The 17,381-nt window shown below is 54.3% G+C and overlaps 1 protein-coding gene across 3 annotated transcripts in view; it reads left to right on the forward strand.

Annotated features, from left to right (window-relative positions):
• SFXN5 (sideroflexin 5) overlaps window positions 1-14,335 on the forward strand; it is a 52,567-nt gene extending 38,232 nt beyond the window's left edge. For 2 of the 3 annotated variants that reach the window (XM_034426097.3, XM_034426098.3), the window contains one exon: window positions 10,485-14,335. In XM_034426097.3, the coding sequence (XP_034281988.2) occupies window positions 10,485-10,562 (78 nt within the window). In that variant the 3' untranslated portion in view covers window positions 10,563-14,335. The remainder of the gene's footprint in view (window positions 1-10,484) is intronic. The other variant, XM_087875364.1, reaches the window with a different exon arrangement.
• The last annotated feature ends 3,046 nt before the right edge of the window (window positions 14,336-17,381 follow it).

The raw sequence follows: 17,381 nt of genomic DNA on the forward strand, positions 1-17,381 counted from the left end.
TGCCAGGTCTGGGACCCTGAACCCCCCAGGTTAGCAGCAATGCCCTGCGTGATGCCCGTTTCACGTTTCAAACCCTTGCCAGTGGGAAGGGGGCTTGGCTGGCCCTGTTGCTTGCTTACAGCAATGAAGAAACTCCTCCTCTTCCTCCTGGTACTCCTCTCTATGGGCATCCACCGGTGCCCTTCACTCCCCCAGACATTTCAGCCTGTCCTTGGGAGGCAGCTGCCTTGCCCAGCACAGGTTGGGAGCAACTGTCCCTCTGCAGCCGGGCGGACCCCCACAAGCTGCCCCTCCACGGATTGAAGAGCAGCTGAAGGCCTGCCCTGGGCCCAGGCATCCTTCTGGCTCTGCAACGGGGGAGCGGCCCTCCTTCGCCAGTCTGTCTGAGCCTCCCTCTGCTGGCAGCGCCATGAGAGAAGCAAGAGGTTAATGAGCCAACGCGCGGTGGTGTTGCGGCAGCAGCCGCACGATGACAGTGAGCAGCAATTACTAATTAGATGCAGTTTAACAGGAGGGGGGAGTGACATCTCCTCTTCGCCAACTGTCAATAATTAGCAGATCTGGTGAGGCTGAAATGTGTCCACAGTTAAAAGGCGGCTCCTGCCTGGGAAAGGAGGAAGAGGAGGAGGAGGGGAGGAGGCGTTGTTGGTGGTGGGAAGGGCCACAGGGAGGCCGGGGCGGGACCAGCCTCGTCCACTGGGACTGAGCTGGGCCGGCCTCAGGGCAGGCGGGAGGGTCTGCCGGTCCTGCTGGGGGGCAGCGCAGGGCTTTTCCCAGACAGCACGAAGGCTGGATCCAGTGCAGTGTGAGGGAAGGATCTCAGCCCTTCGGGGGGCAGGAATTCAATTCCGCAAGAACAAAGGATTGGTGTTCACCTAAGCAAGTCAGTTGCCCAACCTCTAGTCTGGCTTCTGGTCATTGTGCGAAGCCCTTGGTGTATGTGGCTGTGATGCCTTCAGGATTTCAGCCCAGCCCCGGACCGCTGCCCCACAGGCCTCCTCATGACATTCAGATTTGGAACTGGAATGGATGCAACAGGAGCTCCTACTGGACCCATCCTGGGCAGGAAAGACGGAGCCCCTGGCAGGGTACGGTTCTCGTGCCCTATGCCCTGCCAGAGCCTCTCAGCCACTCTGGGCCAGGAAGGGAGGGAGGGAGGGAGGGAAAGAAGGAAGGAAATGCTTGGCTGCTTCTCGTGAGGGGTCCCTTCTGAGTCCAGGTGTGCTCTCTCCCTCCTGGCAGCTTCCTTCTTGGCCTTGCTGGGCCACATCAATCCACCACTCTTCACGGAGGGCAGCCCAGCCCCAGAGTCTCTCTGGGGGGCTGGGTTCCTCTGGAGTGGGCTTCCCTGGTGGAGGGATGGCGTGGAAGGGCCCATCTGGTGCCTTGCAGTTTCCTCCTTTCTCGTTTTGTAGATATCTCAGATAGTCCCAAAGGTGACATTTCACTTCTCATCCAAGAAGCTTCTTCAGTTCTTGAATGAGAATCGAAACGTCTTCAAGGAAAAGCCTTGAAGGGAGTCCAGTTGCCTTTTGAAAAAGCATCTTTGGGACAACTGTGACCCGGATGACGGAGAGTCTCCATAGACAGATCTCAGGAAGGTTGCCTGGCAGATTTCCTTCACTGCCATCGGGATGGACTTTGCTGGAAAGAGGGAGAGCCTCCTCCATGGTTGTTTCTCCCTTGGGCTCTTTTGAGGCCCCTGCTGGGCCGAACCCACCAAAAAATGCCTGAGAGGCCTTCCTTTCCCCGCAAGACGAAGCGATCCGAGCAATGGCAGCACAACGCAGCCTTCCCCGTTTGCCCCCCTCTGGCTTTCCTCCTGCTCACACAGCCCTCCTTGAGAGTTCATTTTCAGCTCTCTCACTTCAGCCCATCCAGGGGCTTCGCTCTTTCTCCCTCCAGCCCTGGGAGGCCCCCATTCACCCACCGCTCCTCCAGATCTTGCTGACCCTTGAGGGGGGGATTGCAGGAACAACTGGACCCTGCTGGGGGGGAGGGATGCTGTCAATTAATCAATTAATTCAGAGATGAACTGCCAAGGCGCCTGAAGAGAAGCCGTCCTTCTGCTCTTGGATCCGTTGCATGTTCCAGCCCCCAAAATGCCTTCCTGCTTCCCCTCAGTCCAGGCAGCGCAACGTTTCTCTCCATCCTCTGACCGGCCAGGACTTCTCAGGCCCAGGAGTTGCCATGCAGGGCTCTGGCTGTCAGCCAGAGTGAAAGAAGGAAGGAAGGAGGAAGCAAAGAATTCCCAGAAAGCAGGAAAGTGAAGATCTGGTTCTTTCTCCAGAAGCCTCTTTTGGTCTCCCCAAGCCCAAAGGTTGTTGGAACCCAGGCAGCAGTGAAATCTAAAAATCTTCACTACTGGTTCTGTGGGTGTGGCTTGGTGGGCATGTGACTGGGTGGGCGTGGCCAACTTGTCACTCACGTCACTCACTGTTAGTCAGGAGCTGCACATTCTGAAGCACATTCTGCCCTTCTGAAGCCCCCAAACACTTTGAGTTTCCCTCTGTCATCTGGCTTGACTGCCCAAGCGAACCTCGGAGCCTTCTCTTGCCCAGCTCTCCATCCCGGAGGGCCGTGCATCCCCCCGCCAATCCTCCGTACAAACTGCCCACCCCGTTTTTGCAAAGGCAGAGGCGCCTCCTTCCCCCGGAGTGCTGGACTCCACGGGCTGAGCTCCCAGAGTGGCACCGGTGGTCAAAGAGAGCCGGCATGTGGCCGGGTGGGAATCCAGTGGACTGCTTTGGAGCCCCACGGAGGCGGCACGGGAGGCATGGGTAGAAGGCGGCCTTTTCTGCAGCATCCCCCTCCCGTCTTTGGATCACCCTGCAGGAGGGGGCTTCTGCCTTGCAGAAACAGGGTGGGGCAAGCGACCGGGGGACCGGTTTGGGGGCGCTACCGGTTTGGCAATCCAGGATCGCCTGAACCGGTAGCATTTCACCCCTGATCCCAGGGTCTTATTTCCGGGCCAGCACTCTGCTGGAGATCATTAAAGGTGCTGAGATGCCTCCTTAGCTGACCTCAACAGAGGCCCTGAGCATTGTGGAGGCCCACTGCTCATTCTCTCCACAGTGGCTGCATGCAGATACCTGGATCCAGACCGCAAGATCTTGATTATTGTCTCCCTGCTGAATGTGACAAAGAAGCCGCCCTGAGTCTCTGGAGAGGGGCGGCATATAAATTTAATAAATAAATAAATAAAATAAGTCTGGCCATGCCTGAGATGGACTAAGGTACTTCTCTCTGGGTGAACTTTGGGGCACTAAAAGGCATTTTCACCCTAGAGGTTCTGGAACAGAACTTCTGGATCAGCTGGTGAGCAAGAATCTGATGAATTTTGCACGATTTATCCAAAATGATGATGTCTGGCCTGAAAAGAACAAAGAGAGAAAGATGAGGAACATGATGATGAGATGACTAGAATTCTTGCAAAAAGAACCCACAAAGAAGTCAAACGTTTCATCAGATCGAAAGGTGTGCAGCCCCACTTTTTCTCTTACGCCCTAAAATGTCAGTGAATGCTTCTTGCAGCCAATGTTCTGGCCTTGGGGAGCTTTGCATGGTAGCAGCTCCCCCAAATGCTCATCCACACGTGGGTCCCAGGAAGAAGAAACTCCCCAAAGGACACCTGGTTGGCTTAGCTTGGCTTTGTTTTTACACACATGGACCCACGTCACCTACAGCAGCCACAGGAGCCCCAAGGAGTTGAAGCCTTAATTAATGAATTAATTCCCTTGGGTCACCTGTGACGAGCCCTGATTTTCTGAGAACCATCCGGAAGACCTTAATGATCTCTACTCTCCAAAGCACCTGAAGGCCAGACAAGGAATAATGGATGGAAATTAACCAAAGAGAGAAGCAACCTGGAACTGAGGAGAAACTTCCTAACAGTGAGGACAATTAACCTGTGGAACAGAAATTGCCTCCAGAAGTTGTAGGGGCTCCATCACTGGAGGCTTTTAAAGAAGAGACTGGACAGCCACCTGTCTGAAATGGTGTAGGTTCTCCTGCTTGAGCAGGGGGCTGGACTAGAAGACCTCCAAGGTCCCTTCCAACTCTATTCTGATAATTGGTTGATTGGATCCAGAGCTGCCCTGCAAGAGCCTAGGAAGGGCCCAGTATTCAAAGAAAAGAAAGAAAATCTTCTATCAAGTAGTTAAACATTAATACGGAACCAAATCTTAAAAGGTTTGTTCTCTTAAGCATTGCCCTTGGTATCCAGAAGGGCTGAGCCTCACTTCTGCAGGACGTCCAGGGAAGATGGTCCTCTGCTGGACAGAGCCAAGGTCCTTGCTGGACTTGGGAAATGCTCTTTGCCTTTTGGCCACCTGGTGGCTTTGGTCCTGCTCCCTGGAACCAGGAAGAGCATCTTCTTCCTCTCCAGATGAGCCTCCACCCCTTTCAACTCACTGGGCTTAGGACCCTTCCCTGGGAGCCTTTTGATTGTCAGCATCTTAAAACTGGGGAACAAGACCCGGCCCAATGCTGCAGATGTCGTTTCCCCTCCCCAGCAAATCCTCCTGCCCCTTCCTCCAATTCTCTAGCTCTGTTGTGCAAACAATGCATTCTTTCCCCCCCCCCCATGGGGGGGAGGGGGAATCAGGACAAGAGGTTCAAAGGCACCTTTTCACACCTGGCACCTGCAGGCTGCTTGGACGCTCAGCTGCCAACTCAAAAGGAGAGGAAAAGTCTCCCGATTCCTCTTGCAAAGAGAAAGTGGAGACTCTGAAAGCTGCTCAGGAGCATCACTCATCCCTTGGACATGCCCTGCTTTAAGATGTCAAACAGGAGGAGATGATCAAAGCCCAGGCCGGAAGAGGCAAGGCCCCGCTCGGTGCCCTGGGGCAGGGAGTTGCCCTTTCGGGATCTCACAGCGGGCACCTCTGCCACGGGCCTCCTTTGCCATGGAGACTAAAAGGCCAGGTGTGGGGGAGGAGGAGCAGACCGAGACCTTCGGAGGCCAAAGGTTCCTCAGGAAAATGCAGGCGAGACATCCCGGCCTTGGGCGACTCTCTCCAGGCTGGGTGGGGTGGAATGAGGCAAAGCCTTGGAGGTCTCCAGGGCCGGAAAACAAAGGCAGGCCAGGTGTGGGCCTCTCTCTGTGCCTCTGAAGGAAAGATTGGCCCGTTCAAGGCTGAAGGAGCCCTCTTGACGGTATGAAGGCAACTCCTCTGGGGCCTGAGCCCCCTCTGCTCCTCAGGGGCTCGGAGAAGACCAGCAGCTCCTCCCCTGCTTGGAGGCTGGACCCGTCCTGGATGGGATGGTGGGCTGGGTGCAGAATGCTGGACTCGACTGGCTTCAGGTCGAACCTAAACTCTTGTGCTCCTGAAATGCTCTGTCTGTTTGGCTGAGGTGTTCCCAGCGGGGCAGAGACTCCGGGGCTGCCCCATGGAAGACGGACGGGACAGGATTGTTCAGAGATGCTCCAGGAAGTTAGACAAGAAACAAGCAGTTTAAATTACAAGGAAGCAGATTTTACTGAGAGATTAACAAATGAACGGCAAGAGCCGCTGAGCTGCAGATGGAGCTCTCCTTCAGCAGAGGACTTGAAATACAGGGCCTTTTGCTCAGTCTAGATGATCTTCAAAGCCTCTTTTGGAAATTCTTCCAGGGATCAGAGAAAAGGCTGAGCTGCTCCACCAGACAACCACAAAGAGGGGCAGGATTCAACCCGAGACCGATAGGAAGTACGCCTGGGGCATCCCTATTCACTCCCATGAGTTTCAACCTTCAGGGTGCTGCAGGAATGAGCAGCTGGACTTGGAGGAGCCTCACAAAGGGGCAGACAAGGGCGGGAAGGCGTGGGAGACCCTCCCCTTCCACAGAAGATTTGGGGAACTGCAGAGAGCAGGGCCTGGAACGCTTGTGCAGCAGATTGGGGTGCAGCTACTCTGCAATTCCATTAAAAATAACGTGATGCTTGCCGGAAATCTGTGTAGATTTGTCAAGAACCACACTTCCCTCCCCCCCTTTTGCATTAAAGACACATTTATAATGTACTTAAGAGTCTGGATGACTGGAGACCTTCATAGGCATTTGTGACCCTTTAGGAATTTTCAATATTTCTCCATAAACATGAGCTAAAATGTTATCTGTTTTCCACATAAGTCCTCAAACTAGATAAAAAGAACTTAATTAAACACAGGAGTGAAAAACAGAAATCAATGAACAAGTATATTGTTTTTGAATCATTTCTTTGATGGGGTACTCTTTATCCAATTTGAGGACTTGTATGGAGAACAGATCAGGTTTTATGCAGAAATATTGAGAGCTCAAATTTAGAAATTCTTAAGCACCACTAGACTTACTATTATATCTTCAGGTTCAAACACGCCATAATTAAGATTGCATTAATTATACAATTTATTCTTTATAGGCCATGCAGAGGCCCACTTAACTTGATACCTATTTTTCGGGTTTTTAAAATAAAGATGAATTGTGTTTATGTAGTACTTCTTTCCAAAATGGATAAACAGTCTTGCCAGCACATCCTGATCTCATTATTTGATTGAATGGGTTCTTAATTGATTGTGGAAATGCTGTGAGCGTAATATGTCTGGTTCCAACAGAGCAGTTCCCACCGTCCCTTGTGGCAATGCCAGTCCATTTGGGGCTGGATAGCATGATCTAAAAGCGGTTTGAAGTCTGGTCCAAGAATTGTCCCCAAATCATGCTTTTCAGTCATTCCTTATCGTAGGAGTGAGTTTTGGGTGAAAAAGCTAAAGATGCGGTTTATTATGACATCAATGAGGAGTGGGAAGCACACGTCTCCAGTTCAGACGAATAGCTTTAAAAAAAACCAACAACCTCAGAATGTTCTCAAGAGATCAAAGCATCGAGCTTCAAATTAGTGGCTACCTGTTGTGCAAAGATCTTCCACTTACGAAGCAGAAGTGAAACGCCGAGTATTGAACGGAGGATTTAATTGTGTAAAAAGTCTTAGAGCTGATTATACACTGAATGTAAGTCAACAGGTCCGGTGGCAAGAATAGGCCAGGCAATTTTGCATTGGTTTCCTATATTGCTCTAGGGTTGTGGGGTTCAACATGGAGGAGCCCACCCTTGTAGGAAGGATGTAGAGAAACTGGAAGGGATTCACAGATGAAGAAGAGGAAGATCTGGAGAACATCCTACACAGAGAGAGACAGCCTTGGAAATGGCCGGGTGGCACAGGACTCATCAGAGGAAGCCAAAGTCTCTTCAGCCCACTTTCAGAGGGTAGGACCTGCCGACCTTCCTCACACAAAGACCCGCTCACCAAGGGAATCAGCGACCCAGAGAGTGGTGGGTTGCCCTGCAAGCAGAGGCCGGGCAGCCATCTCTCTGCATATCTGTGGTACGAGCCAGCGTCCATTGGTGCCAGGCGCAGCTGCTGCCTGGACTCAGCCTCGCCGGCCCCTTGGAAGTGAACAGGGCAAGGTGGTGCCAAGCTGGAGGTGGCCTCCATGGCTTTGCCAAGAGGAAGCTGGGCTTGGTGGGTCCAACAAAGGGGCTCAGCGGGCCCACGCCTTCCAGCGGCTGGCACGGTGGCTCCCCTCCACGTCAGCCAGCCCCACCCTTCCCTCGCAGGATGCTCCGCGTCCCCCTTTCCGCGTTCTGCTTTGTGTTTAAATAAGAAAAGAAATGGTGAAGTTGCTAATAATGGCTCTAAGAGAAAATATGCTACATCTGCTATGGATAGCAGTACAAAATTAGCTACTCACACCTCTGACACCCAAGATGTCTTCACTTAAAATACCCGTCGGCTTCCTTTACATAACTTGCTGATGATATTTAAAAGAAATACAATTTTGCAATTACTTCTTCTTTCTGGTGTATATCATTTTCTTTTTATGTTTATATATTTCTGCTTCATTAGTGCAGACTGAAGGGTGATTAGATCCCTTCAAACATTTTACAGAGGTTAAACGTTGATTAAGATTTAATTATTACTGTAAATAGCTTGGAATGACATATGGTGCAAAAACCTGACATATGTGCATTTGAATAAATGAAGTGCTATTTCCCAGGATGCACCAGGAACTGTTTAACAGCTTTGGTGAAGGGTTATGTTGCACCTCATGTTAAGATTTCTTGGATGTTATATTTTGTTGGGTTTCTGCAGCTGAAAGCTAAGAACAGTTTTTCCAGTTTTTAAAAACATTGAATATTTTAAATACCTAAATTGTTTTGCACAAATTTTTGCTAATTTGTCTAACTAGGTTAAACATTTTCAAAAGCTTTTAGGTTTCCCATGTAGGTTCCTAGCATTGTTGTGTCAGCCTTGGCACTGCCACCCGTAGAGACCATTTTAAAGATATAAAATAATAATTTTGAAGGAGCACAGCAAGTGTCCTGCTTCGGATGGGTGACCCTCCGAAGGAAAGACCTGGGTCCTTCTGCCCCTTCCAGGGTGCCGAGAAGGGGGGCTTCAGGCCCTTGTACCCCTTGTGCCACTCCAGAGCCTGCGGGACCAAAAGAAGGTTTCAGTACTGGGGGCCAGTATTTATTCTATTTACTTCTTCAACTTACATAGCCACTCATCTTGCAGGAATCATAAAAGCAACCCGTATCCAAAGCCAACAGAACCGACCGGCAGGGGAGGGCACCCCTGGGACCCCTCCCGGAGATGAGTTCCCTCAGCCCTGGGGGGGGGGGGGCTGCCATGTCTTCAGAGTCTTAGAAAAGCCCCGGGGGGCGGAGGGGGGGCTGGAGGGGATGAAAAGAGGCATTCCGCTCCCTTAAGTCTTGCGAACCCATTTCGTCCTTTAAAAATCCTCTGTGCTGGACCCACCTGCGGTCTTGGAGCCGACTAAAATGGGGCACAGTTGCTGCCTGTGATGGAGGCCTGGGGCATTTGGGGTGCCTGGAAGGCCTTTGAAAGCAGGGAAGGACATGCCGAGGGAAGCAAAACCCCCTTGGCATGGGGAGCAGAGGGGCAGCGCCTGCCTTTGCTCCGCTTAGAGGCGGCTTGCAAGGAACGTCCAGTGTGGGATGTTGTGACACTGACAACATACATGCTGTGGCACCGAGAACATACATACATGTGAGAAGGAAGGGCAGGTATGGGGTCTGGAAGGGTAAGGGGCCAAACTTGTTTAGGGTGGGGCTGGCCCCAGAGGGGGCGATGGGGCCCTCCGTTCCAGGAGAAGAGGTGGGCTTCCTTGGACCCTGCCTCTCCCGGAGTCCCCAAAGACAGGAGGCCAGAGGGAGCCCAGTCTGGACACAGCAGCAGAGCCTTTGGGGCCCAGTCGTGGCTTGTAGGCCGGGAGGGGCCGGTCTCTGCATCCTGGGCCCCTCTCACCCACAGTTGAACCTCCCTATCCCCCCCCCCCTCGCCCTCCTTCGCTTTCAGCCATTTCCTCTGGGCTCAGCATCGCAGCTGTGCTGTTGTGATTCTTCCCACTTTCTCTGTTTCCCACCTGTCCCTCCAAGAGACAGCCAGCCAAAGGCAGCCGCTGAAATTGGGGTGTGTGTGTGTGTTGAACTGGTGATCCGTCATGCCTGGCAAGACCGTGTGTGTGTGTGTGTGTGTGTGTGTGTGTGTGTGTGTGTGTCACCCTAGGAGGCCACTGATGGGGCAGGCTTTGGCCATCCAAGTCCAGGGCTTGGGCCACGACGAAAATCCCTGGGGGCTCCTGCAGAACTCTCTGTATACTAACAGACTCCACTTACAACTCGTGTAACTTGGTGGGGGGGGGGCAGTAATGAATTAAAATGTGTATCACTCAGACCGCTCGGCTAGAGCCGTAAAGCACTACGAAGCGGCATATAAGTCTCAGCGCTTTTGCTGTTGCTAATCAGGGCAGCTTTCCTCCTTCCTTGTGTGACATGAACGGGTGGGTTGCTGGGCCTCTGCTTATGCTGGCAGGGGGGGGTTGGTAGCTTTGCTGCTGTAGTCTGTCTGCACACACAGTGGCTCCTGCCCCGTCTCCCTGGGGAAGGAGGCTCCAGAGCCAAGAAGTCCCCTGCACCTTCCCCCCCCCACCCCCCAGGAGATGCCAGGGCTGGTTGCTGGGCGCCTTTCGGCCTTCCAGGCCCCAAAGCATCCTGTGACAATGCGAATGCCCCACAGATAACAACAGCCCCAACACGCCCAGAGCCTGGCAAGAGCTGGCAGAATTACGGGGAGCTTTCAAGAGGGGCCCAGATAGGCTCCGCTGAGCCTTCAGAAGCCGCCTGGCCTCCTGGAAGGAACATCTGTTCAAGAGAGTTTTGACAGTGAGGACAAAGCCTCCGCTCAGGTTGCTTGCTTGAAGTGGGGATACCTGGCATCAAAAGGCGCCCGGTTGTCTTCAGGGCTCTTGGGCCTCAGATGCTCCAAGCAGCCCCTCAGAACCAACCGGTGTGAGCAGAGGAGATTCAAGTGGGCTGGGCTGGAACCGTCCGCAGAGCCTCTCGTCCTTTCGGCCCCTGCCAGCAGCCCCTGGCCGCTCTCGTGGCCCATGCCGGAGCCGGCTTGCTCTTCTTCTGACCCAGTTTTCCTGCCTTCTTCTTGGCAGATCGAGGCCGCCCGTTTGGAGCCGGAGATCGCCCGCGCCACCACCAGCCTGACCGTCACCTACAACAAAGGGCTGTAAGCGGAAGCCAGCCCAGCCCTGGGCGCCCGAGACAGCAGCGCAGCAGCGGCACGGAGAGGCGTGAAGGGAGGAGGGGGCGGTTGGGGAGGGGGCGGAATACAATAGGAAGGAGAAGACGACAAAGCTGCGGCTTGTAACATCTTCCCTCCGTCAAGAATGGAGTGTAAATTAGCACTTTCCGAGACCCGGTATCTCACGTTGGTCGAAAAGATTAATATTTAAAATTCTCAATTAGCGACAGTAACAGCACAAAGAGAAAGGGGGGGGGAAGGAAGGAACTGGGGGGGGGCTGGTGGAAAGTCTGGCTTCCTCTGGCTCTGCTGAGCTCCAGGCCAGGCTGGCAAGCCCCCTCCCACCAGATGTGTGGGAATGCAGCTTTCGGGGTCCCATGGCCACACAGGGAGCTGCAGTCCCAGACAATTTGGGGAGGGGGAATCAGCTGGAGCAGCTGCAGAACGTAGGGAGGGGGACTGCTCCCCCTTTCAGGCTGGAGTAGGAGGCCTTTCAGTCCCTGAGCTGTGTAGACATGAGGGAGGCCTCCTCCAGCTTGGCCAGAGCTGTGGGGCTCACTTTAATTCCAAGCCCTTCTCAGAGGGTCTCCTGGGCCCTCTTCCTTGCTCCTCCCCCACAACCGCCAGCACCCCACCCCCTTTTCCCTGTGCCCAGCCGCCTCCTGCAGCCCTCGGGAGGGACATTGGACGTGTGAGCTCCTGGAGAGGCTGCTGGAGTCACCCTTCTTTCTGTGCTGGGCCCCCTGGATTTTTTGGCTTGCAGACTCCCACAGTGGAGAGGGACCCTCTCTGCAGTGACCCTTTCCACCGAAGGCAGAGGACCTCTTTATGGGGCCAGCCGTGGGACTGAGGCCCAGCAGGGCTCTTCCCTTCCTACTGCATCCCCCCCAGGGGGAAGGTCTTGGGGTGGAGACATAAGCGGGTGAGGAGGCAGCATACTGGGGGCCAGAATGTGGGGTAGCAGCAATCAGAGCTTTAGAGGTTGGGGGGCTGAACGAGGCTGGTTCTACCCACGGCCTGCTTCCCCCCCCAACCCCTGAAATACTTGTTTCGGCTCCCCCTGAGAGGCCCCAGCCTCCCCCCCCAGCCCTGCGTATCATGGCTCCTGCAGGGACCCAACAGGCAGTGCTGGTTGCAGCCTTGGGAGCCCTTCAAGGAGGGGGTTTCTCTGACTGACCCCTTCCTTGGGGGGGGCCTGACCTTTGCCTGCTCCTTTAATTTTCAGAGGACTGACCAGCACTTCTGCTTTCCTGGGACTTTTCGACTGTCGGCTGGATGTGGCACTTGGTGTCCGAGGCCCACTGCCAAAGCCGGTTGGTTGGTTGATTAGGAAAGAAAGAAAAGAAGGAAGGAAAAGAAAGAGAAAGAAAGAAAGAAAGCTTTCGCAGCCAAGTGCCACAGGAAGTGCCAGTTCAGCTCACACAGCATGCTTAATCAGACGACTGGCAGAGCCAGCGGCTGAGCTGAGTGAGTTTCTCTGCAGCATTCATTACCCTTAGCCTCCCTCCCTCCCTCCCTCCCTCCCTCCCTCCCTCCCTCCCTCCCTGTCAGTTGCTGCTGTTGTTTTGGGTCTTGTGTTGTGGAAACTCAGGTAATGAGATTAAGTTTCAGGTCAGTGTATTGGGCCAACCCTGAACATGTGAACGCAGCCCTTGTGCCTTGTGGGGGCTGGGATGGCGCCTCCGGCCAGAGCAAACCTTGCTGGTGGAAGTGGCAGGGCCAATAGGCTCCCAGCCCTCCCCAGACCCTCTTTGCACTCCCTGGACCCCTGCCCAGTTAGTCTGGGGCTGAGTGAAATTGGATTTTGTCTTCCCAAAGTATTTGGGGCAGTGGGGCGAAGCCAAGCCTCTTCAGAGTTATGGGGAGCATCCAGACTTGTCGGTGGGGAAAGTGCCACAAAGGGCAGCTCCTCCGAAGCCCCCCCCCGAAGGGGAACCAGGGTGCTCAGACCCTGCACCTCAATCTCCCACCTGGGGCTGAAGCAGGAAATGCCTCTCTCCGTTGCCTGGAGGTGGGGTGGGGGTGCAGCCTCCCCCCTTGCCCAGGGACATGTTTTGGTCGTGAAATCCAAGCCCGTCGGGGGCTTTCGCTCAGCCAGCGGGAGGGGCTCCACCTTGATCTGAGCGGATTGTTTTAACAAACACCCCCGGGGGCCCCCCCGCAAGGATTCCAAGGATGCTTTTAGCGCCACTTGCTCCAAAGCCGCTGCCCCCCCACCTTTTCCTGGGAAGAGGCCTGGAGGGCGCCTGGTTGGGTCTTTGCGCCCAGATGCCCCCCCCCGGCTTCTGTCCCCCACAACCCGCCGGCCTGGTGGCGAATTAATTGAGCCGCCGCTCCAAAAGCACAAAGGGAGCTGCGGCAGCCTTCGCGGTCCTGCCTTCCCGTAATTGGGACGCGGAGGAGAGGCAGGCAGGCTGGCTGATGCTCACCTCAGCAGCTAATAATAATGAGAGGATCCTCTCTTGTAGCTTTTAATTAGGAACTGAGTAGTTAATTGATTTGTTGGGTATGTTAATTAAGGAATAATGAGGGCTGCAATGAAACAGAAAGAGGGAGCTGAGGCTGCCCCCACCCGCGGCAGTGGAAGGTGGAGCCGGCGAGGGTCGCGGCCCACCAAGAGCCTCCAGGGTCTGGCTTTCGGCTTCTCTATGGGGAGCAGAGGGGGCAGCCCTTTAAGCAGGACCATAGGAGGCCAGGGGATCTGCCCTGCCCTTTCTTGGGAGGGGAGAGGGTCCTCCACGTGTCCCCCTCCCTCAGAGCTGCAACACCTGGCCGGGGCACCTGCGTGGCCCGTGTTCCACAGCCAGTCCATCCCCTGGCAAAGAGGCTGGGCCCAGAGAGCAGCTGGAGGGAGCCCTGTTGCAGGAGGGGTGAGGCCAGCAGCTAAGGAAGGGCTGGTTTGCCACAGAATTGCCACGCCATGTGGTCTCTTGGCCGGGAAGAATCCACCCAGCCACAGATCCAAGCAATTCACCTCCAACCTGGACAGATTGTACACACCTCCCTCTTGACTTCTGTGGGGAGTGGTCTCATCCAGGTTAAATCAGGGATCTTCAGTGGGTCTCGATCGCCAGGGAGTCAGGTGTGCTGGAGTGTGTGTGTGTGCGTGTGTGTGTGTGTGTGTGAAAACTCACTTAAGGCTGTGTTGCCACTTAGCCCAGTCAGAGGCTGTGGGCAGTTCTGCTTGTGCAGTTTAAGGACTAGAATACAGGAATTAAAATGTAATTAGTGTTATTTTCATACCTTGCAACTCTAACCCCAGTGAAATCCTTAGTCTAATTTCTACAGGGTCACACAAATGCATTTACTGTTGGGGGGGGCTGTGCTTTTGAGCAGCTGGGCAGTAGTTCAGCCCCTGAACGACGTTGCCAAGCTTTGTACTGTGAAAGCCCTCCGGGTGGGTGGCAAAACTGCTGAGGGCAGGCTCTGTCCTGGCTGGGCACGGCCCAGGGCTCAGCTGCCTTTGGCAGGGAGCCACAAGGGGTCTGCCCTGCGCCTCCCCTGCGGCCCTCGGCACCCGCACTGATCTCAATGCACCTTATGGCTCTCCTGAGCCCCCGAGGGGTCACCCAGTGGCGATGGAGGGGGGTGGCCATCGTTTGTCTTCCAGCGACCTCACGCTCTGAGCACAGATACCTCTGCCTGGGTGAGCCCACCGCAAAATGCTCAGAGGCCTTTTTTAACTTCCTCAGTAGATTTATTGATCATGACACTTTATGTAACACTTCTAAACTCTAGAATAAAAGCACACCTAAAACTGCTCATCTGCATCTGTGGCTTGGTATTTTATAGGACACCTTTATTATATTTTATTTGTTTGTTTATTAAATGTACATGCTGCCCGCCTCGCTATCTAGAGGGAGCTGTGTTCCGGAGATCTCTCCTGCCAATGAAGGATGTTTGTAGAACATGTGTAGGTTGGATAATGAAAACAATGCAAAAAAACAGCCAGGCTGAGAGAGCATCAAGGAGCCCATAGCCCGAGCTCCTCCTCCTCCTCCTCCTTTGCACAACCCCCCTTCCCTTCTAGCACTGATGGCGTTACCTAGTTCGCGTCATGTAACATCTGCAGGAAAAGAAGCTCAGAGGGCGCCTCAGAACTCTCCTGGATCAGCCCAAGGTGCACCTGATCTAGTCCTGTCCCTCCAAAGTCAACAGGCTGCAGTGCTGCTGACCACTCTCTCTTCTCTGCCAGAGGTTGGCCCAGCCATGCCCCAAGGTCACTCCTGTCCCACAGGAGGGGCACCACCCAGCTGAGAACTTGATTTGCCCCCTTCTCTAACCTGGTGCCCATTTGAGGAAAAAGGTTGAGGTGCCCCAAATACCAACCTGTGGTCACACTGGCAAATTTTGCTGAAGTGACACGTCAGGATTTATTTACTACGCGAGCCAGAGGGCTTTTCTGCCGCTTCTATCAAGGAAACGTAGCAAGCAGCTCACGGCAAATGCCAATCAAGCTCACAGACAAGAAAGGGATGCAGAAAAACACCAGCACATAATTTCAGCGCAATAATAACAGCAAATCAATATGCGAGGGGCGAAATGCCTCCATCTTCAATTCTTCCATCCTCAAATCCAGCCACTTCTGTGCAGGCCTTCTGAAGGGCAGCAGCCAGCAAGCTCCCCTTAAGCTGCAGAGACGGCCTCTCCCACCGGGCTGAGTTCCGGAAGAGAGGCCCACTTTGGAGTCCCCTCCTGCTGTCCCTGGCAGGAAGTGGGGCTCCGGTGTGCCTTGGGTAGCTGGCCAGGTGCTACCCAGTGGAATCTGGTTCTGAACCATCATCCACACCTTTACTGCACCCAGAAGCAAGCTGGCCCTGCTGTCATAGGACAGCCTGGGATGTCCTGTTAGCACCTGGGCAGCCACCTGTTATACCAGCCAAAGGTTCTCCGTGGTCTCCAAGGGTAGTGCAGTATAGAATGAATTGCAGTAGTTAGTCAATGCACAAGGGCATGGGTCTTGTTCTGGAGGACGCGCTGCTCCAAACCCTTCTGGGAGAGCAGAAGGAGCAGAGCTAATGCCCTTCCAGAATTGCTTGCCTTCCCTATTAGCTCCTCCATCTTTTCCACCTAGGTGCTTACACCTTCCATTAAATCAGGGACCAAGATGTACAGCTGGCTGACGTCTACTTGCTGATATTGTAACTCAAAGGTCAAGTAAGGCCTCCTAGTGGTTTCCTATAGGTGCTAAATAAGGTGGAGGAAAAGGTTAAGCCCTCGAGCACCCCGTGTTGATGTGCCCCGGCCTTTGGAAGTAACCAGTCAGGAGGAATTTGCACCCCCACAGAATGGGGGCTCTAGTTCTCACCCTCACTGGTGGTCCAGAAGAAAAGTATTCTCAGCCCTTGGGAGAACCAACTGGACAGGTATGGTCACAATCCCTTATGTAAGTCCTGATTCAAGAAAAGGTAAAAGAGGGGGTCCACCTATTCTCCAAAGCCCCTGAAGGGAGGACAGGAAACAACAGATGGAAACTAGTCAAGGAGAGAAGTAACCTGGAACTAAGGAGAAATTTCTGACAGTGAGGACAATTAATCAGTAGAACAGCTTGCCACCAGAATTTCTGGGTGCTTCATCACTGGAGGCTTTTTAAGAAGAGACTGGACAGACTCTTGTCTGAAATGGTATAGGGTCTTCTTGAGCAGAGAGTTGGACTAGAAGACCTCCAAGGTCCCTTCCAACTTTGGTTATTCTGCAATTGATTAGAGTAAGAACATGATTTCCGTCCCATGTCCTAAATGCATCCTGAATGGAGAGAGCCCAGCTCTGATTCTTCCAGATGCTTTGTAGCTCCGGCCCCAAAGAGAAAGCTTGGACCATGGATGGTAGTTGCCTGGCACCTTGAATCCCAGGGGTCTTAGAGGAGAGACCATATGGAAGCCCCTTCAGACCTTCGGCAACAAAGCCCATCTCTCACCTCAGATGAAGCCAGCTAAGACACAGCCAGCCCCCATCTCACCCCCTCTTCCCCAAGGACAACAGGCCCAAGCTCTTCCTGGTTAACCTTACCAGATACCCTCTGGGCCCCAGGAGGCGCCTCCGTTTATGGCCAGAGCTGCCAGCATCTTCCCTCTCGCCCCCCCCATCTGGTTTCCACATCTGGGAGTTGACTGCCTCACAAGGGATAACCTTCCCCCACCCCCCTTGTCCTGCTCCCACAGATCCATCTCGAGGCTGGCAGGGAGACCTCCCTCTTTCTTTGTTCTAATGGGGGGTAGGCCGAGAGGCAGGCACCGCACCCCTTTCTCTGCAGGCGTTGGGCTCAGCCCTCCCAGGAAAGAAGGCTCTGCAGGCCCCCTTCCTGGCTGCATCTCCAAGCGCCCAAAAGCTGCTAACGGGGCAGCTAGGCTCCTGATAGGCGCTTGCAGGGAGGTCCGCACTGCTCCCGCAGAAGCCCCGGTGCTTCCTCCCTTTGCAGAGCAGGGCAGCAGGGGGTGGGACTGCACCGGAGGGCCGGTTCCTCCTTCCCCGGGTGCCTCGCAGAGTGAGGCTGGGCAGGGCGCAGCAGGGGCTCATGGCGGAGGGCTTCTGGACCAACCAACGCCTCCACAGGGCGAGCCAGCCGGGCCTCTGCTGCAGAAACTCCTGCCCGCCAAGCAAGAAGCAGCACGGTTCAGGGGCCTCACATGGGGCTGCTGCCCCCAGCCTCCTTCAAGCAGATCCCGGGGGGGGGCTTCCCTGAAGGGACAGAGGTCACCTAGTTGTTGGGGTGGGGGGAACTGCACCATGCTAGTCCCAACCCACGGATGCCAGCAGGAGGGCAGCTCCTGCCTAAAGGATTTTTGCTGACCCAAACTTTAGGATCTGA

The sequence above is a fragment of the Pantherophis guttatus genome, chromosome 8 (assembly GCF_059756535.1).
Source record: "Pantherophis guttatus breed Tessera chromosome 8, ASM5975653v1, whole genome shotgun sequence".
NCBI lineage: Eukaryota > Metazoa > Chordata > Lepidosauria > Squamata > Colubridae > Pantherophis > Pantherophis guttatus.